The sequence below is a fragment of the Panthera tigris genome, chromosome E3, assembly GCF_018350195.1.
Source record: "Panthera tigris isolate Pti1 chromosome E3, P.tigris_Pti1_mat1.1, whole genome shotgun sequence".
NCBI classification, from domain to species: Eukaryota; Metazoa; Chordata; class Mammalia; order Carnivora; family Felidae; genus Panthera; species Panthera tigris.
In genome coordinates this window covers 38,681,876-38,702,338 of record NC_056675.1, presented here as the reverse complement: position 1 = coordinate 38,702,338, position 20,463 = coordinate 38,681,876, and the positions used below count along the sequence as shown (strand labels likewise).

Genomic DNA, 20,463 nt, shown 5'->3' with positions numbered 1-20,463 from the left:
TCCTGTAGAATGAAGTGAAAAGTAGGAGTTCATATGGAAAATTCACAGCCTCACTAACAGGTGATGAAATAAATGAAATAAATAAATTAAAACATAGGTAAACCCCATGACATCTCTACTGAGTCCGCAAAAAAAAAAAATGTTTAAATGACAAACATTACTTTGGGCATGAAACATTATTTAATCTTTCTGAAGGGTCGTATGGCCAGCTGTAACAAGTGTCATCAAATAGTTCACATTCTGAAACCATTTTGTGAATAACAGGAGAAAATATATATGTACGGGGAGGTGGTGGAGAAAATACAGGAAGATGTTCATGGAAAGGTTTCATCGAGGGGAAATTGGGAACAGCTAAGCAAATAGAACACACGAACTGTGTTGGAGTATCAATTGTGTGCATAGAACCAAACTCCAGGAAGGAACCAAGGCCTTGTTTCACGTTCTGGCCACAACTGTGGAGAACTTGAGTCCAGTCTAGGTTCTAGCATGAAAGTAGAAAGATGAGTTGGAGTAGGAGAGGTTTAGAGTCTAATATTCTTTTGATTCTTTTCTCCCTCCCTCTTACATCCTTTCTCTTTGCATCTCTTTAAATGGGGGATGACAGAGGGAGTACCTGAACTAGAACACCCAATATTCCACAGATTCTCCATGGATCAGGACAGATTTTTTTAAAAAGCTGACACTTGAAATGTGTGTCTCTTTTCCCACTCGAGCAGCTCCATCTTTCTCGTGGTGTTCAGTAGGGAAGTGGGATCTCACAGTGATCGACTAAGTGACAACAAATTGAGTGCAAACCGAGTGCGATGACGACCAAATTTTCAAATCGGTTTATTTATGAGGCCCAGTCTGCTTGATTGATTTTTCAGCTTTCCAAGTCCTCAAGAAAAGAGGGGGATGGAATGAAGGGACACATCTTTGCCATAGAGTTCTGAGGGAACCTGAGGGTGAGGTCTCTGTCTCGGGGGCATCTTAGGGTGCTAATTCATACAAGGATTTATTAAGCAACAGCCATGTACTTCCTCCCTTGAGGTATCATCAGTACATGCGCTCTCTTCACTCTTGTTTTACCAATATTCGTGTACCTAGCTTATTTCTGCTACCATCCCATAGGCATTTTGGACACAGACGCTGTTCTCTTACTCAATATATTACCCACAGCAGCTGAAACCCAGTAAGTGTTCAATAATGACAGTTGAGTATACGGATTCAAGATACAAGGCTGGGAGCCAGAAGAGAGATGCAAAGTGTTGGGCATTCAGGGAGGCCCCTGGCCACCCACTGGACAGATGATCAGAGGATCCGTGTTCTTCCCTCCATCATGTGTTCCAGGGCTGAAGATAGGCTGAAGGGGCCCAGAGCAAGAGAAGCCGGTGAATGTGTAGATAACGGACTTGTTTGTTACATTGTAAAAGGAAATGTCTCCGGTGGTGTAATCAAGGAAGATGCCGACACGTCTGGGGGGTTCCGTCATCTGCAGGCGCGTTGGGGGAATGGTGGACACCTGGAATTCGCTTCGCTTTGTCATCATCACCACCCAATAGCCATTGTCAGGTGACAGAGTCATGTTCCCCTTCCTGCTCATGGATGCCTTGCAGATACCCAGGATCCACCCTGTCTTGTTTCCTACCTCCACTTCCCAATAATGGCGGCCAGAGAGGAAGCTTGGAAGGCCTAGGGCAATGATGCAACTATCGAATCTTTCTGGACTGTCAGGCAGACGATCCCACTTGTTTCCAAGTCTCACGCTTTTCAGGTCATTAGAGAAGATGAGATTGGGGTGGGCAGTTTCTGTGTCCAGAATCACATTAACTGCAGAGAGAATTAGAATACCTAGCTGGGGGTCCATGGGCAACATCCCCACAGGGTCCTCCCCACCTCCAGGAAACATGCAAAGGGACATTCTTCTAGAATTCATTGGAGGTCAGCACGGGGACCCAGCAGGTGAAGGCCACTTGCCTTGGTCTGGGCACTTACCGGCATGTGTCTGAGCGCAAATCAGTTCTGGAACTATAGAGAAAAACAAGATGGGAGAGGGGGGAACCCTGAGCATCCCAATTCAGAGAGGCTAAGTCTACTCTGGTCACTGCAACCAGGACAGACAAGGACCCCCATCCCAGCTCAGGACCTTGCTTCCTCTGCTTGGATTAACCCCATTCCTCCCAGACCCCAGGGTCTGCCTTGGAGACTCTGTGGTCTGATGAGACGACCCAACCAACAAGTCCAGTACAGAGCCTATGAGGGCTTTCTTCTGCCTTTGATACGCGTGTTTCTCTCTCTTCTAAATAATGCCCAGAAGTCCAGCACAGGGAATATCACAGTAACCCCTGGCAAGCACATTATACCACCACTATACTCACCGTTGATGGTGTCCATTTCTGAATGCAGAATTTCTAAAAGAAGAAAGGGAGGTTGAGTTAGGTTCCGTGGCTAGGGACAGATCAGGAAGAGGCTGAAGGTGGCGTCAGAATGGCCGTGGGAGATGGGGAAGAGATGCCAGGGGGTTCTGGGCTATGTGGATCTCAGGGAGGAAGTCAGCAGGTACCTCCCATTTTCTTCCTAGCCCACCTACCGGAGAAGTACTTCATGCTCTTCTCCACAAACTCCGATTTCTGGTAGAACAAGTGCATCTTTTTTTCCACCTCTGGAGGAGTGGCCCATGGCTTAGGGACAGTCACCATCTTGGCCCTAGAGACAAAAGATTGTTGGGGCGCCTGGGTGGCTCAGTCGGTTGAGCGTCTGGCTCTTGATTTTGACTCAGGTCATGATCTTGGGATCATGGTCCCAGGGTCATGGGATTGAGCCCCGAGTCAGGCTCTACAATGAGCTTGGAATTTGCTTAAGATTTCTCTCTCTCTCTCTCTCTCTCTCTCTCTCTCTCTCTCTCTCTCTGCCCCTCCCCCACGAGCACTCTCTCTTTCTCTGAAATTAAAAAAAGACTGTTGGCCAGAGAAGGCAGGAGCCTAGGGGTAGTTCCCATGAGCTGGAAGTAAGGTGCAACCTCCACAGGGCACACCCAGTCTGCCTGGGTTTTGCAAAGAAAGTCTTCTCTGGAGTTTGAGTTTTAAACACTGGTCCTCAACTTTGGCCCCAGATTGGCATGACCTAGGGGTTTTTAAAAAACACTGATATCAAAACCACAATCAGTTTTAATAGTGGCCTGAAAATGGTGCTGATATTGAAATGTTCAGCCCAGAATTAGCTAGGTCAAATTAATTACACTTCTTCGGTCTTTTGCTGTTGAAATAGAAATGACAATAAGAACAAAGAGCCACAATGAGATATGACTCATTAGAATGGCTATGATTATTTTGAAAAAAATCAAAATGACAAGTATTAGCAAGGACCTGGAAAAATTGGGACCCTTGTGCATTGGTGGTAGGAACGTAAAATGGTGCAGACACGGTGGGAAATAGTATAATGGTTCCTCAAAAAAACCAAACATAGAATTACTATATGACACATCAATTCTACTTTTGGGTATATACCCCAAAGAATTGAAAGCAGAGACTCAAACAGATGTGTTTGTAGCAGCATCATTCACAAAAGCTGTAAGGTGGGAGCAATCCAAGTGTCCACTGATGGATGAAAGGATAAACAATATTGGTGTCTACATACAATGGAGTATTTCTCAGCCTAAAAAAATGAACCAAATTCGGATACATCCTATAATGTGGATGGACCTTGAAGACATTACGCTGAGTGAGATAAGCCAGGCACAACAGCACACATACGGAATGATTCTACTTCTCTGAAGCGGTCCAAGTAGTCGAATTCACAAAGACACGAAGTAGATTGGTGGTTGCCAGGGGTTGGGTGAGGGGGCAGTGGGGAGTTAAGGTTTAATAGTATGAAGTTTCCATTTGGGAGGATGAAAAAGTTCTGGAGACGAGGGTGGTGTCGGTTGCACGATAATACGAATGTACTTAATGCCACTAAACTGTACATCTAAAAATGGTTAAAGTGGTAAATTTCATGTAAGATATGTTTTACCACCACCACCAAAAAAAAAAAACAAAAAACAAAAAACCAAAAAAAAAAAAAAAAACGGGGAAAGGACAAGAAAAATGATGCCAGGGTCAGACTCTTGGAGATTTGGGTTGAATTTGTGTGCCAGGGCCTGGATGTCAGGCTTTTGTAAAGCTCCCAGGATGACTGTAACATCCAGCCTCCTCTCTCCCTTTCTCTTCCCTCCCCTGTCGTCCTCTCTCCCTTTCTCTTCCCTCCCCTGTGGGCTGGGCGTAGCATCTCCGCCCTTAGCAGGCGTTTCCCTCCCCGTAAGCACTCGTGGGCTCAGGGAGGGAGGCGCTTCTGCAGGAACAGTTTTGGTGAGGCAATTCGCCTTTAGGGAGGTTTCTTAGGAACCACCGTTAGCACCACAGGCTGTGTTTGTTCTTTCCGGTCTTCAGCCCGTGCTCTCCCTCCTGATCACACTCCCATTTTCCCTACACAAATCCAAAAAGGCCTTTGCAAGCTGCAGGAGATGGGAGAAGCCCAGGAGGAGTCACAAACCCGGGGTTGGGAGCATCTCCCTCCTAGGAATGCCTCCCCTACTGCTTCCTGTAGCACACCCAAGGAAACAGGAGGGAACCTCTCGGTACCTGTGCAGGGTGACTCCGATGTCCTAGGAGAGAAAAGAGGGAAGCTCTCCATTACCAGTCTCCTAGGGGCTGTGCTGACTCCTGACCCTTCCTCCCGATCTCTCAGCCCCAGGGTATCCGTAAAAGTGGGCACCTCTCCCCGGTTCTAATTCTCATCGCCCAGTGGGGCTTGCAGCAGAACCACACCCAAGCCCTGCTTTTCTCTTCTCAGAGATGCCAGGGGATCCCTTGAATGCTGGGACACCCTGGGCTCTTGAGAGCTCGTCAAAGGGATCTGGGCGTAAGACTCTCGTCCTGTACTGGCTTGGGTAGAACTCTTGCAGTGCCGGGAGCCCATGTCGTCCTGCTGGGCACAGCGGGCAGGGGAAGGCCGGGTCCAACCACACTCACCTGCATGAGCTCCCATTCCGGCTGGCTCTGTTTGACCTCCATCTCCCCAATCAGCTCGTTGAGAAGGGCGATGTCTCTGGACGCTCGGGTGCTGTATGACTCCCTGACGTGGCCAATGGTCTGGCCCAGCTCCTCTAGGGAGGCCATGAAGAACTTCTCTTGCTCTTCCAGAAAATGGTACAGCTGCTTCAACTGGTGCCGGATTCTCTCCTTCCGGGTTTCGATTTGTTTCTGGGGAACAGAAAGGTGTAGGGGGTCTGTGCAGTGTGCTGGATGTGTGTGCCCAGAGAATCCCCAGAAGCCCACCTCCTGGCGATGGGTAAGAGGCAGGCTTCCTCAGCTTCTTGGAGGCCTGCGTTTCAGAGCAGGAGGCAAAATGGACAGAACCTTCCAGAACAGACTGAGAGTGGCAGGGGCTGGCTCTCGTAAAATGCCCTGAAACCTAGTATCATGGGTTGATTTGTATCCCCTCAAATACCTATGTTGAAATCCCAACCTCTACTACGTAAAGAATATGATCTTATGTGGAAACAGCGTCATTGCAGATGCAATTAGTTAAGATGAGGTCATCCTGGAGTGGGGAAGTTGGGACACAGACACACGGGGAGAACGCCATGTGAAGAAACGTAGGCAGAAGGCGAACAAGCTGAGGGGAGAATCCCGGGATGTGTCTTTCCCTCAAAACCTTCAGAAGGAACCAATCCTGCCAGCAACTTGATGCTGGACTTCTGGCCTCTAGAACTGTAGAGAATATATTTCTGTGGTTTAAGCCATTCTGTCCGTGGCACTTTGTTACGGCAGCCACAGGACACTAAGATACCCGGTGTCACCGTCTTTCTTCCTTGAAAGCCAGTGTGCGGATGGCCTCTACCTGGGGTCATAAATGGACGAGGTTATAACTACCAGATCGTCCAGGAGGGAGACCTCACTCCCTGTCAAAGTGTTGGCATGTAGAAGGTCTTCAGTGTGGCTCTGAATGGAGGCCGTCGTCCATTCATGTGAAGTGAACTTGACCTCCGCTACCATTGCACAGAGGTCAGCCCTTGGTCCATACTCTACCACCCTCTTTCTCCTCATCACTAGAGAGTTCCTGCAGAGAGGTGAAGTGGCTCTAGGGCACCTCCCCCTTCCTCCGTGGAGAGAGAAACCCCTTCGGATCCTCTAGGATCTGGACTTAAAAAAAAAGTCGTTTCATTTTTGGCTCAAAAGCATCGTCGGTCCTTTTGAACCAAAAATGTCTCCTTACCTTTGGTGGTGGTTGTTGATGGTAGCAACACTGGCTTTTTTCTTTCTTAAAGAGGACAGGCCAGTTGTCATGTTTACTGTTCTAAAATCGTTTGATAGTTTTGCCCATGATTAAATTCGGCTACATGTCGTGGACAAGAATACCATATACTTAGTGCTCTGGCTTCCCTAGCACATCGCACGGGGAGGCAGAGTGTCCACTTTGCCCCTCACTGTTATTGTGAGACTGAGATCGTCACTTGGTTGAGGAGGGGTCTATCACATCTCTCCACTGTAAATATACATTATTTTCTTTATAATTATCAAGTAATTGGAGGAGTCAGTATCCTGTTCTCTCACAATCTCCTGCTGAAACTTTTAGCATCTGTCGATGATCCCTGCTGATGTCAATTCTTATACTGGTGCTCGTATAATGGAAATGTTTTTTATTGTTTATTTTTGAGAGAGAGGGTGTGGGGGAGGGGAGAGAGAGACGGGGGCGGGGGGGACAGAGGATCTGAAGTGGGCTCTACGCTCATTGCAGCGAGCCTGACGTGGAGCTCGAACTCATGAACTGTGAGATCGTGACTTGAGCCGAAGTCAGACGCTCAACTGACTGAGCCACCCAGGTGTCCCTGGAAAATTTCTAATTCAATTATTCTTCTATATTTGTTTTAGCTGGCATTGCGCTTTAAAAAAGAGCTTCCCCTTCCCCCTACCATATGATTAAACAAAAAAAATTTTTTTGACTGTTGAAAGAAGGAGGAAGAACAGAAGGGGAAAACAACATCACCTTTCTACAGGGGCTCATGTCATTGTGAGTGTCTTAAGGGAAGGGCAGACCTTCCTGTCCACCTGAGTTTCCCTGCGACCCAGGCTCTGCCTCACCTTCATGACAGGGGCATCCCTGACCTCTCCTTCACCCACACGTTCCAAGCCACTTAGGATTATAGGGTTTTCTTTTATTACACTTCATGAGTTTCCCAAAAGTCAGACACCTGGGCCAATGCCATGCCTGTCCCCATTCCTGCCCTTTGTTATCTTTGCCTGTTCCCCATTGTGGTGTGGTAGGAGATGGTGTCCAGGCCACAGAAACGCATCAGGCAAATTAAGGCTCATTCGGGGAGGCGAATTCGCCTGCAGGGAAAAAGGAAGCAACTTATGTGTCCACGTTCCACAGAGGAAGGCCCACAAGTGTATTTATTGAAATACGTGGCACCACAGAGTGACAGTTTTAAAGGAAATGTCGACTTTAACCATTTGAATTTTAAAAATCAATATGGTGTTTGTAAAAAAAATAAAATGGACAACAATTATAAAAACGATACAGAGGACTATTTAAAATGGAAAAGTCTTGGGGCACCTGGGTGGCTCAGTTGGCTAGGCATCTGACTCTTGATTTTGGCTCAGGTCATGAATTCACGGTTCGTGAGATTGAGCCCTGAGTGGGGCCCCCCGCTGACAGGCTGGAGCCCGCTTGGGATTCTCTCTCTACCCCCTCTCTGCCCCTCCCCTCTGAAAATAAATAAATAAGATTTTAAAAAAATAAAACAAAATGGAAAAGTCTCACCTCCCATTTCCTCAATCCCATCCCTCAGCAACAGCCACTGGTGTTAGATTTGCTGAACCATTTTGCGGCGAGTAAGAGAAACACAGGGCCCTCGGAGATTCCCTTCCCTGCTGGAGGTGGGTCTCCCTCTCCAGGGGCAAGCTCATCCTTGGATTCCTGCCCCGTCAAGAACAGGCGATTCTATTTTTTTTTTAATGTTTATTTGTTTTTGAGAGAGAGAGAGTGCACACAAGCAGGGGAGGGGCAGAGAGAGAGGGAGACACAATCCGAAGCAGGCTCCAGGCTCTGAGCTGTCAGCACAGAGCCCGATGCAGGGCTCGAACCCATGAACCGTGAGATTATGACCTGAGCCAAAGTCAGATGCTTAACCGACTGAGCTACCCAGGAGCCCCAAAAGCAGGTGGTTCTAAATATGTGATCAGTTCTGTTTCCCTATGAACCAGAACATAATTTGGGCCCCCCCCCCCGCTCACACTTGGTCCCCTCCCTCCTTCTGTAGGGGTGAATCCAGGCGAGGACTGGCCACAGAACACCCCTGGCCTTACCAGGAAGTCCGCGGTCTTCTTATCCCCCTGAGATCTCTGCTCCTCCCCAGATTTTCTCAACTCCTTCAGATACTCCAGCTGCTTTTGAATTTGCTCCTGGAAAAGGGGCACTTTGTGAAGTTTAAACTTGGAGTTGGTGTCAACTCTAGAGGGAAAAATCTGCCGTAGGGAGTAAGGCGGATGGTGCTGCAGCCAAGAGCATAGGGAGGGTGCCCAGGAAAGAGGAAGAATGAATCCATCTCACAAGGGAAGCAGAGCCAAGAAGTGGTGAGAGATTCATAAAGACCTGTGAGCACCTGCATTCAGCGATGCCTGAAGCCAGTGCCCTCGGATCTCAGCTACATGAACCACTAAATTCCCTCCTTGCTGGTCTGGTTTGTGTTGTGTTTTGTCATTTACAACCCAAGAATGCTGGCTAATGCATCAACCCCCCAGGGTTGTTGGGAAAATAAAGCTGCCCTGGCATGTCCCAGTGACCGGCAGAGAAAGCCCCCCGCCCCCGGCCACAACAGGAAGCCCTACCTTATATTCCAGGGCAGCCTCCTCGATGGGGCGCACCCGGTGGCCTCGGTGCTCTTGACTCAGCCTGCAGATGAGGCAGATAGGCTCCCTGTGGTCCTCGCAGAAGAGCAACTGGGCCTGCCTCATATGTCGCTCACACTGTGGCAGGGCCTTGGGGCTCAAGCTGGTCATCTGCAGGCCCTCCTGCTGCTTGCAGTCTCCTGAGTTCTTTACCAAGAGTGGGGCCTGGCTCTGGAGCCAGCTAGTTGAGCAGCTGTCTGAGGTCTTGGGATCCCTAGAAGCCACGGAGCGTCTGCAGGAATCGCGCACATGCGTGCCACCAACCGGGTCTCCTTCCTGGGCACGGCCAAGGACATACACAGCCTCATCCCGTGGCTTCCCTGGAGACACGGCAGTGGAAAAAGTTCCTGAGTGACAAAGCCAAGGTGTGATGCAGGGGTGCTACCAAGCACAGCAGAGGGAGCGAGCCCACGCCTGGGACACACGAGTTCCTGGTTAGACTGTGGCCGCTTCTAGCTTGTCCTCCCCTGACTTCGCTCCAGCAAGGCAGTCAACCGCCCACTGGAACTGAGGGCTAAGGGCTAGATCTCAGGGCAGTCCTGAGACTTGCAATCCTTGGGTATTTATCCTAAAGAAGGGTCTTTTGTTATAAATTCTATGCCTTCTTCCCACACAGACGCGGATCTGGCAGGTGATATAAAGGCAGCGAGACATTCTGACCAGTGTTTGCTCTGCCGCTGAAAACCGCCCAGGCTGCTCAAGACGTGAGCGGGATCTCCCTGAGGACGTGGATTTACTCGCAGCCTGACCCCTAGGAGAGTCGATGGCACATGGTAAGGAGTTGAGAAGTGTGTGTGCAGTGAAAGACCTCTCCTCCCATCCAGTTCAGGAAGTCTTAAGCAGAAGTAAAGAAAGGGATTTGACTTTATAAGGCTGAAGGGCTTAACCCACCATGATGACAAACAGCTGCGACCAGCTGTGCCCCAGGACCACAGCACAACTTCACGAGGCAGAAATGACAGGAGGTACAAGAAACGGAAACACGATCTATCAGTCCCCTCCCACCCTCTCTCACAAGGTCCCAGGAATTCCTATCACAGAATTGATTGCTTCCCATCAACTGATGGCTGCCTCCCACCCCCAACCCCCCTCCAAACCCCTACATTTCTCAGCCTCCCTTGCTGTTAGGTGTGGCTATTTGACTGCTTTCTGGCCAAAGGGATATAAATGGAGGCATCACGAGCAGCTTCTAGAAACTTCTGGAAATCTTGCCTAAGTGATACTCTTCTCCTTTGTCCTTCCACCCTGCTGCTCGGAATGAGACCATGAGCTTGAGAGCCAACTTGGTGGAACAGAAAAGCAGGAGGAGCCTGGTTCCTTGTTATGAACCACCTGTGAGTCACGTATATGAAAGAGAATAAACTTCTAGCTTGTGTCAGTTTGCATTACGTTGGCATTTCTGTCACCCACAACCCAGCACAATCCTAATTTCTGCCTCCTAAGTGAAAGAGATTTAGGATTTTAGCCAGCAGCTCTCCTTGCTGCCCAGAGAGAGGGGTGAATGGCAGAATCTCGGCCCCGTGACATACTGCCATGGGGTCATTGTGAGAAGCGGGTATTTTTACCCAGTCTTTCCCAGATGCTCAAGCTGGAGTCCACGAATCCCTTGGAATTCTAAAGGACTTCAGGGTGTCTAAGAACTGACTTGCTGAACTTTGATGCAGCATTTTGTGAAGATGTGCATACGTGCATTTTCTCAGGATTCACATCCTACCTCAGATTCCCAAAGGGTCGGGGATGTCAGGGGAAACCCAGGCATCTGGTGACATAAATACAGTGGGGATAAAAGGAGGTTTGTGCGGGAACACCTGCACTGGTCACCATCTCTAAGGATGCCAGGTCTTGTGAGTTTTGGGGTCCTTTCTCACCTGAAGAAGGAGGAACTTCTGGATCTGAAGGCTCATGGAGCTCACCGCCTACCACCTCTGTCAAGGCCTCAGGGGGTTCTTGACCCCCAATTCCGTTTTTCTTAGAAGGTCCTGTAGATTCTGGATGCTCCCACGTCGTCTTTGCTCTAGTCAACGATACATTGGGAAGTGTATTCCTGAATGCTCCCCCTTTCAGGCTCATGGAATGTTCTGGATTCCTAACGCCTTTCTCTGGAGTCACAGTAGCCCCTACATTCAGAGTGGCCACTTCACTGAGGGTGGCTGCTGAGTCTGGATTGTCACTTCTCATTTTCTCTTGAGACAGAAGAGTTTCTGGATTGGGGACTTCTCTCTCTCCTGAAAAAATGGTAATTTCAAGACTTCTGGGGCGCTTCTGTGCAGAAGGTAAATGTGCTTCATTTATTTTGGATTTTGTCCTTCCTAGGGACCCAGGAAGCGACCCATAGTTCAGTCCTTGGAGCCTTCCTAAGCTGGCATTCCTGCGTAGACTGACGCTGGGATCGATCCCCCTTTCCCCCTGCAGCTTGCCAGAGAATGGGCATTTCCTGCAGGACAGAGTCACGTTCCTAGCCCCTGGCTTGCCCAGCATATCCAGGCCTTCAGAGGTCTTCTGATCTCTCCGTTTTCCCTGAGGCTTCTTCTGGGTCCCCCTTCCAGCCTCAGGCTGGCTGGATGGCAGACTGGGGGCCCCGTCACCACTTTGCCGCTGCCTGTCACCTTCCAGGACATCTGGTATCCTCAGGCCTTTGGGCTTATTCTCCCCGGAGGAACAAGACATTGCTGAACCATCTGCGCCACTTTCTTGTATCAGAGACTCTGCAAAGACAGCAAGATGCAAAGGCATGAAAATGTGTGGTGCTCGAGGCCAGGGGTTGGGAGAAGGGAGAGAAGGGGAATCCTCTTAATTACAGAGGTTTTGGGGCACCGGGGCGGCTCAGTCGGGTAAGCGTCCGACTTCGGCTCGGGTCGTGACCTCGTGGTTCACAGGTTCGAGCCCCGCATCGGGCTCTGCTGACAGCTCCGAGCCTGGAGCCTGCTTCCGAATATGTGTCTCCCTGTCTCTCTCTCTCTCTCTCTGCCCCTCCCCCATGTGCGTTCTATCTTTTTAAAAAACAAATAAATTTTGAAAAGATTTTCTCTCTCCCTCTCTCCCCCTCCTCCACTCGTGCTCTGTCTAAAAAAAAATTACAGAAGTTCAGAGCGTTCTAGGCAACAGCAGTCAATTACCATCAAATAAGAAAATGCTAATTAGTTGTTATATATTTCCCAAGTGGTGCTTTTCAAACGTCTTTGACAGGAGAACATCCAATATAAAGTCTTACACAGAATTCTTAATACATAAAATACATAAAAACCCTAGTTTACTTCTATAAGTGTGTGCATGATTATACATGTACAAAGCTCACTTATAAAATCCTTCAATAAAGAAGTATTAAGGTGTTTGGCACAAAAATTTGAAAACAGGTTTTGAAGGACTCTGTTAAAACTTCAGAAACTCACTTCTGTTTTATTCTTTGGTTTCACGATGTGAAGAAAATCCTAACACACAGATGAGTAAGTCTAAATGGTGACTTTTTTTTTTTTAACTATTTGCTTGGAAATTTGAGGATATAGTTTCACTACAGAAGTGACAGGAAAGCCTTAATTCCAAGGTCTACATAAAAAAAGAGTTCAAGTGCAGTACAAACTGTCACCCTGGTGGCCTCCAGAATTTCAAAATTCAGTTAATGACACATTTTATTTTATTTGTTTATTTTTAAAGTTTTTATTTATTTTTTTGAGAGAGACAGACACAGCATGAGCCGGGGGAGAGGCAGAGAGAGTGGGAGAGAGAGAATCCCAAGCAGGCTCCATGCTGCCAGCACAGGGCCTGATGCGGGGCTTGAACTCATGAACCGTGACATCATGACCTGAGCCGAAACCAAGAGTCAGACTAACTGACTGAGCCACCCAAGCGCCCCTAATGACACATGTTAATATGAAATTGTTGGTTTTGTGAGTTAGAAAAGTTAATAAAATTTTTTTTAATGTTTTTTTTTTTTTTTAACATTTATTTATTTTTGAGACAGAGAGAGACAGAGCATGAACGGGGGAGGGTCAGAGAGAGAGGGAGACACAGAATCTGAAACAGGCTCCAGGCTCTGAGCAGTCAGCACAGAGCCCGACGCGGGGCTCGAACTCATGGACCGCGAGATCGTGACCTGAGCCGAAGTCGAACGCTTAACCGACTGAGCCACCCAGGCGCCCCAAAAAGTTAATAAAATTTGAATTAAGTATTTGCTGACATTCCAAAGAATCCCTGAAATATCTTCCTGGGATGTAACTTGAAAACTGCTACTCTAGTAAAGAAATGAAGATTTTTTGTAATTAGCACCTTAATGTTTCGTTTGAAGAAGCTCTTATTGAAATGACCTCAGAGTGGTTTAAAACACTTGGCTGTTGTAAAAACATGTTGCTTCCTAGGAAAATGTTAAGTTCTTGGAACTGGCTCCAGAACTCGGGGGAAAGCCCTGAAGATGCTAATAACCAGGTTTTAAAACATAACAAAGTAACTTACAAATTCTCCTCATCCAAAAAAAAAAAAAAAAAAATTCTCATCAAATGACTCTAGACTCCGGTTACGGTTTAATCCATCACTCTTTCAAAGAGCAGGAAGTTCCATGTTATTTAAACATTTCTACTTCAAAAAACACACATGGAAAGCATTTCTAATGTGTCCTTGGAGTCTGGAGGTAGAAGAAATACTCAAACACTAAAGAGTATGTTTTTTCACACTTGATCTTAGCCAAAAGGCCGAGAAGTGAGAAAGAGTATTTTTTTAAGCCGACCACGTATTAGCTCTCCCCCCAAATCTCACACACAAAAAATCTTTAAAAGCAAACATCAAATAGGTCACATTCGTCGATCACAGTGTAATGAAATCAGAAACTTACAACCAAACAGGAGCAGAAGAACAAGAGGCAGAAGGGAGGAAAACAAGGGAAGAGAAAAGATGGAGGAAAGGAAGAAAAAGGATTGAGAATTTTAGAATACCGTTGTGAAATGGGTCAGAGAGCTCAAAAGAAATTAGGTGGGTCCTCTCCCCAAGATACTTGTCGGTCCACAAGCGTTAAGCACTTAGGAAGTACAGGATCCTGTAAGATCAGGCATCTAGCTCCTGCCTCTTCTGATTCTGTCCCACAGTCAGAATCTCAGTCTTTTTGTTTTTTTTTTAAGCCTTTCGGAGCTTTGGCTATACTCACCCAGCTCCAAAGACCTGAGCGGCAGAAAGGAATTGCTCGGCCAGTGTCACTGGGGTCATTGGGAAACCCGGGACTCCTAATCCTCAGGTCACAACACACTGGTCCAGAACCAAGTTCTTTCTTGCACCTCCGCCCCACCCCATGAACAGCCCGAAGTCGTGCTGCAGGATGCAAGGGCATGGGACCTGCTTACCTGGGTCAGTCGCCTTGTGGAGCTCCTCTGCCAGGAAGTTCTGGTTGATGGCCCTCAGGACCTGCAGGGTCAGCCGCACGGCACACTCTTCCCCATAGTGGGTGATCAGCAGGGTGGCCAGCTTCACTGGCCTGGCTTTCTGGAGCTGGCCCCGGGGGATCCGGGATTGATCCTTCTCCAGGCTGGTGTTCTGGAGCTTAAACTTGAACCTCTCAAAGTCATTGGGCACCAGCCCCTCCAGGGAGTGCAGCAGATGGTCACTAGGGGTCTTGATCATGGTGTTGACCAGGAGAGGCCGGAGCCAGATGTCTGAAACAGCTTCTGTCCTGAAGCCCAGAGGGTGAGTAAAAAGAGACAGGTTGTGAAATAACGGAAAAGGCACAGGAAACACTCTGCACTCTGGTGAAAATGGAGCTGTGAGTGTCATTGTTTGTTTGTTCCCAGTGTCATCACTGGCTCATGTTCTCTTTCTGACAGGTTTGGAGAGGGCTGGGAGGGCACAACGCCTTTCCCGACACATGGTCCTCCAGATGTCCCACCCCTCACTTCCACATACCGGCCTGCAGAGCATCGGGTAAATATGTGTGTGCGTGGAAGGGGGTCTGGGATCGGATTCCAGAGCCTTCATCCTGCGTAGGCACTCAGATGCTTCCCTCTCTCCTCCCAGGATATGGGGGCGGGCGTGGGGAATAGGAACAAAGCCCTGGTCCCACGCTGAAGAGGAAAAGGGTCAGTCCCCTTGGCCACTTGTTCTCCTGCAGACTCCTGGGATTTTATTGACTCTCCAGAGCAAATGTGGGGGGGGGGGATGGAATCAACAAATGCAGCCCCACAAGCTTTGCCCTTCCCTCACCAAGAAGGAGGCGAAGCCAGAAGGGCACTGCCAGGACACAAGCCCTGGTGTCACCCTTGCTGGTGTAGGTCCAGCTGTCTGGTACTTGCAGCATCGTGAAGGCCTCAAAACACCTTGCGTGGAAATGTCAAACTGATTTGTTTCCTACTCTGCCCTGGCTTCCTGAGGGCATACCTCCGAGGGAGGGTGCTGGTCCATGCACATTTGTGTAACAAGTTTTTTTTTTTGTTTTTTTTTTAAAGTAAGCTCTACATCCAACTTGAACTCAGTTGAACTCAGAATGCTTGAACCGGCGCTTGAACTCAGAACCCGGCGATCAAAAGTCACATGCTCTATGGACTGAGCCAGCCAGGTGCCCTAAACACATATTTTGGACACCATGCCAGGATGCTGGAGAAAGAAGGGTGAAAAAGGCATAGGTGTCCTTTGGAGCTCATGGCCCAGTGTGGGGTTCTGGAAGTCACTCCAGAGCTAACGCAAGTCGTATGTGTGGTGAGCTGACTTCTGCCACAGTTAACTGCTTCTGTCTTTCTGCATACCCTGATTTTTATCCCCAACTTTTTGTTTTGAAAAATTTCAAACCTACGGAAAAGTCGAGAAGAGTTACCTGGATTCACCAACTGTTCACATCTCCCAGTACTTGGTGATTCTCTTACATACACACATGCATGAAGTTTCTTTTCCATTTTTTCCCCCTCTGAACCATTCGGTAATGAATCTCAAACATTATCAGATATTACTCCAAATACCAGATACCCTAAGTACTAAGAACGAGGATATAAGGATACTATTTTATTTATTTTAATGTTTATTTATTTTTTGAGAGAGAGTGAGCAGGGGAGGGGCAGAGAGAGAGACGGGGAGACACGGAATCCGAAGCAGGCTCCAGGCTCTGAGCTGTCAGCACAGAGCCTGACATGGGACTCGAACCCACAAACTGCAAGATAGTGACCTGAGCTGAAGTCGGATGCTTAACTGACTGAGCCAGTCGCCCCTGACTGAGCCAGCCAGGCGCCCCAAGGATATTTTAAATACTCAGAATACAGTCATCACACTCTGCAAAATTAACATCATTATCATAGTCCATAATCAGATTTCTTCAGTTGCCGTGGTGATAATGTCCTTGACAGCTTTTCCCCCTTCCTGATCCGGGGCTGAGTCAGAGATCCTGCATCACTTTTAGTTGTCACATCTCTGTGGCCTGCTTGTATCTAGAACACTCTCACACTTACCCACCTCTTAAAGTTCTGTCAAGACAATGTTTTTGACAAGTGCGTTCCAAGCAGAATGTCCCTCAGTTTAGATCTGTCTGGGTGTCTCCTTGTTACTAGACTGAGGGTACATGCAGGCATTCCCTGGGATGTCTGTATTTTTTCTTTGTAATTAATAAGTAGCCCGAGTGTGTGGAAATGTCTTTCACCCCATGATTTTGGCATTTGGCGGCAGTCCTTTCCTAAATCATTTGCTACAATGGTATATGCAAAGTGGCGACTTTTCTGTCACTTAGTCGGTGTCATTTGCAAGTCCTGGTTTAAACTTTCTGTCTTTGTCATGAAATTTTCAGCTTACAGATGTTTGGTTGGTAACACAGCTCCCCTCCAACGGCGCGTGCTCTGTACCAGGCACGGCTTGCTTTCTACGCATGATCCCTGGAATCTCTGCAGCAGCCCTTAGGGCAGGATTCATCATCCTCATTTACAGCCAGGATTAGTGGTTTAGCGACTTGCCCAGTGACTCAGCCAGGATTCAAACTCCCTCTTTTAGCCACTTTGCAATATTGTCCATCTGCATGATATGTATGTATGTATGTATGTATGTATGTATTGCTTATTTTTTAGAGAGACGGAGACAGAATGCGAGTGGGTTAGGGGCAGAGAGAGAGGGAGACACAGAAGCAGAAGCACGCTCCAGGCTCTGTCAGCACAGAGCCCAACACAGGGCCCGAACCCGCGAGCTGTGACATCATGACCGGAGCCGAAGTCGGACGCTCAACCGACTGAGCCACCCAGGCGCCCCGTGCATGATAATAATTTATTATTTTACTATTCCTCACTAACCAGTAATGTCACTTTTTCCAGCTGACCAAGGAGGCTCAAAATGGTCATTCTGACCACAGGTCAGTTACAACATTCCGATGCCTGGCAGGACAAACAGCACCGTGTGTCACCTGCCAGTGTGTGACCAGCCTGGGATCGTTCTTAGATTGAGTTCTGCTTAGTTGAGTTTTTCTTACTGTCCAGTCAGTCCTCGTACTTCGTATTGTTACAGAGTATCCAGTGCTTTTGGTTCTCTGGATCCTCCTGAGAAAAATAACCCCAAACCCAACATATTCTCTAAAAAAATGGATGGATCCAAATGCATATGCGTGATGCACATGTTAGATGTGTGATATTCTCAGGTTGGGCAAGAAGGGTGTTGACTGTGCGTCTCTGGGACCAGGACCTGTACAAGCTTCCAGAAGGCAGTAGCACAGCTACCTCGCAGGCAGCCTCCCCCTGCCGAGACAGAAACCAAATAGTACAACAACATGCCCTGTCTTCCCTTGCCGGGAAACTCCTTTGAGCTGAGGCTCACGTACAAACGACAGGATTGGGTAGGAAGTTGGGCTTTCCAGTCCACAGCAGGATATTTTGCAATTGCAGTGATAATTTTGCAACACGGGCATTTCTGGATCATGGACTTATAAGGTAGTGTTTTGATGCCACTGAGGCCTCTAGGTCAAGAGAAGATCACTAAGCTTCCATTTTTTGAGGTTCCAGTAATTTTTTTTTTTTTTTTAATGAAAAAACATGCAAAGAAGATTATAGCCCGCCCACAGAGGGCCCAAACTCAGGAACCATGGGATCGTGACCTGAGCCAAAGTCAGATACTCAACCGACTGAGCCACCCAGGCGCCCCTCTTGGAATGTCTTTACGATGTTTAATTGAGGGGGGGCACCTGGGTGGCTCAGTCAGTTGAGCATCTGACTTCGGCTCAGGTCATGATCTCACAGTTTGCGGGTTCGAGAACCGCGTCAGGCTCTGTGCTGACCGCTTGCTCAGAGCCTGGAGCCTGCTTCAGATTCTGTGTCTCCTCTCTCTGCCCCTCCCCCACTCACACTTTGTCTCACTCTGTTTCTCAAAAATAAATAAATGTAAAAAAAAAATTAAAACAAAACAAAAAAACAATGTTTGATTGAGGGGCACCTGGGTGGCTCAGTCGGTTAAGCACCCATCTTCGGCTCAGGTTATGATTTCACAGTTGATGAGTTAGAGCCCCATATCGGGCTTTGCCCTGACAGCTTGGAACCTGTTTCCGATTCTGTGCCTCCCTCTCTCTCTGCCCTTCCCCCACTAGCACTTCATCTCTTTCTCTCTCTCAAAAATAAATAAACATTAAAAACATTTTTAAGGGGCGCCTGGGTGGCTCAGTCGGTTAAGGGTCCGACTTCGGCTCAGGTCATGATCTCGCGGTCCGTGAGTTCGAGCCCCGCGTCGGGCTCTGTGCTGACAGCTCAGAGCCTGGAGCCTGTTTCAGATTCTGTGTCTCCCTCTCTCTGACCCTCCCCCGTTCATGCTCTGTCTCTGTCTCAAAAATAAATAAACGTTAAAAAAAATAAAAAAAAAATTTTTTTTAAAGTATTTTATAATTAGCTTTGCCTTCAAGGGGTATCAGTCCTGCCCCCCCAACCATCATGATAAAGGTTTATGGTATTTAAATATAGTACATATCTGTTATTGAGAAAAAGAACGAACCATTGGCAAGATCATGGAAGAGTGAGTTCCTGTGTTAATACGATGCTGAAAATAATAGATCCCATTGTGACCCAACTCTCCCTACACTCCAGTCTATTAAATTTTAAGGGAGAAATCTGAGACTTTGAGAGGCTAACTTCTCAAGTTCAAAGTGAATTTCCAGGCAATGAACCTCCCATTGAGACACATATTTGTAACTGTGCTTTCTGAGAACAAACCGAGTTCTTTGGCCACCTACAACCTCCCGAGCAGGATGGAAACGGAGAGCAAGCCAGATCCCCAAGGTAGGCTACTGTGGGTGGCCTTGAACTGTGGATGTTGTGCAGTTGTGGTGTCGAATAGTTCCTTGGTTGGTTCACCAATGAGTTTCATTTGCAATATGTTAACTAACGCCCAGTAAGAAGCTTCATAAGGTACAAAGTGCTATACATCATTTATTCTGATTGTTAAATCTATATAGAGGGTAAGAGGGTATTCATTTTATTCTCTACAATTTTTTTTTGTAGACATTTTACAATTTAAAACATTGAAAAAAATTTGTTCTGACAATATTTTTAGGGACCCTACTAGGAGGCTGGCTGTGGGCGTACAGTCCCTGACCGTCAAAGGCTTACAGGTTAGTGAAGAGAAAAACCCAGTTGCCTAGAAGGCAACTGCTCTCCCTTCTTTGGCATCCTTTGAGGTTTGGTTTACATTATCCTGCCCTCACTCCCACCTCCCTGTCTCCTTACCGCCTCCCACCCCACCCCCCTCCCCGCGGCCAAGCTGCCCCGAGTGCTGCTTCGGTCATTCAGCACCTCGTATTGAAACTGTCGTTGAGTCTCCAATGTGCACAAAGTAGTGGGGGGAAAAACGGGACTCCAAGATCTAGGACCCGTGTGACCGGGGGCCGGTTATTCGACTTCTCTGAGCTGGTCTCCTCTAAGTCAAATGGGTGGTTTGGGAATTTCAGTGAGATAATGTATGCAAAAGAGCCTGGCACCGTGAGTCAGTATCACCTTCCTTCAGCGCCGGGCTTGTCGTGGTTGGCGTCCGAGGGGCGGACGGAAGATCCCCGTCCGCGAACAGCCATCACCTCCGAGACGCCCTCCGCCCACGGCGCGCGGTTCCCGCGGCCGCACTCACTTCGGCGCGTGGGGGCAGGAAGACCCCGCTCCGCGGGTCTCCCGCCCGGCAGCAACCCCGTGGGAGAATCGCTCCCAGGGGAGGCTGCTCGGGCAGCACGGGGTGTGTGTACGGGAAGAGCAGCCCGAGGACAAAAGGGAAGTGTCGGCTCCAGGCGCTGGGAGCGACAACCACACCGCACGCGGTCTCCGCCGTGGCCGCGAGCGCTCGACCCGAGGGAGGGAGAGCGGGAGCAGACGCGACCCGCCCAGGGGGCTGGCGCCCCACGGGCCGCGCGCTCACGGCCCGGGTCTCCCGCGCCGGGCCGGCGTGCCCTAAACTGCGTCTCCCGGGGGGCTCCGGGGGTACGCAAAGCCAATCGGAGGGCGGGCGGGCGGGCGGGCTCACGGGGCCTACGTCTCCCAGGGGGCTCTGGGGCACGGCGCCGTGGTCGGGATTGGCGGCCTCCGCAGCCTATACCTGCGTCTGCCCGTAGCGGCCCGCGCCGAGCGCCAAGGAGGCGCGGCGGTCGCCGCTG

The 20,463-nt window shown here is 48.6% G+C and overlaps 2 protein-coding genes across 4 annotated transcripts in view; one reads left to right on the top strand and one right to left on the bottom strand.

The window, feature by feature from the left end:
* Positions 1-20,463, top strand: part of ZNF263 (zinc finger protein 263) — a 49,966-nt gene that overhangs the window by 3,349 nt on the left and 26,154 nt on the right. The window contains exons 2-5 of one of the 3 annotated variants that reach the window (XM_042972240.1): positions 9,526-9,682; positions 14,711-14,807; positions 18,974-19,105; positions 19,380-19,437. The gene's annotated coding sequence lies outside the window, so the exon portion shown is untranslated. Of the gene's footprint in view, positions 1-9,235; positions 9,683-14,710; positions 14,808-18,973; positions 19,106-19,379; positions 19,438-20,463 lie in introns of those variants that run through there. The other 2 variants (XM_042972242.1, XM_042972241.1) reach the window with 2 other exon arrangements.
* On the bottom strand, positions 790-14,525 carry MEFV (MEFV innate immuity regulator, pyrin). Its single transcript, XM_007073333.3, has 10 exons — positions 14,234-14,525; positions 10,778-11,614; positions 8,850-9,229; positions 8,328-8,423; positions 4,989-5,219; positions 4,599-4,621; positions 2,570-2,685; positions 2,358-2,390; positions 1,975-2,007; positions 790-1,809 (listed from the first exon to the last, which is right to left on the bottom strand). Exons 1-10 carry the CDS (start codon positions 14,508-14,510, stop codon positions 1,256-1,258), a joined length of 2,580 nt encoding a protein of 859 aa, XP_007073395.2. The 5' UTR covers positions 14,511-14,525; the 3' UTR covers positions 790-1,255.

What these genes read in the sequence shown, in the direction of transcription:
- MEFV (XM_007073333.3), bottom strand. Translation starts at nt 14,510, where the DNA reads ATGATCAAGACCCCTAGTGACCATCTGCTGCACTCCCTGGAGGGGCTG. An exon ending in CGGAATGGGAGCTCATGCAG is followed by an intron (nt 4,622 to 4,988) that starts GTGAGTGTGGTT and finishes TTTCTCTCCTAG; the next exon opens with GACATCGGAGTCACCCTGCA. An exon ending in GAGCATGAAGTACTTCTCCG is followed by an intron (nt 2,391 to 2,569) that starts GTAGGTGGGCTA and finishes TTCTTCTTTTAG; the next exon opens with AAATTCTGCATTCAGAAATG.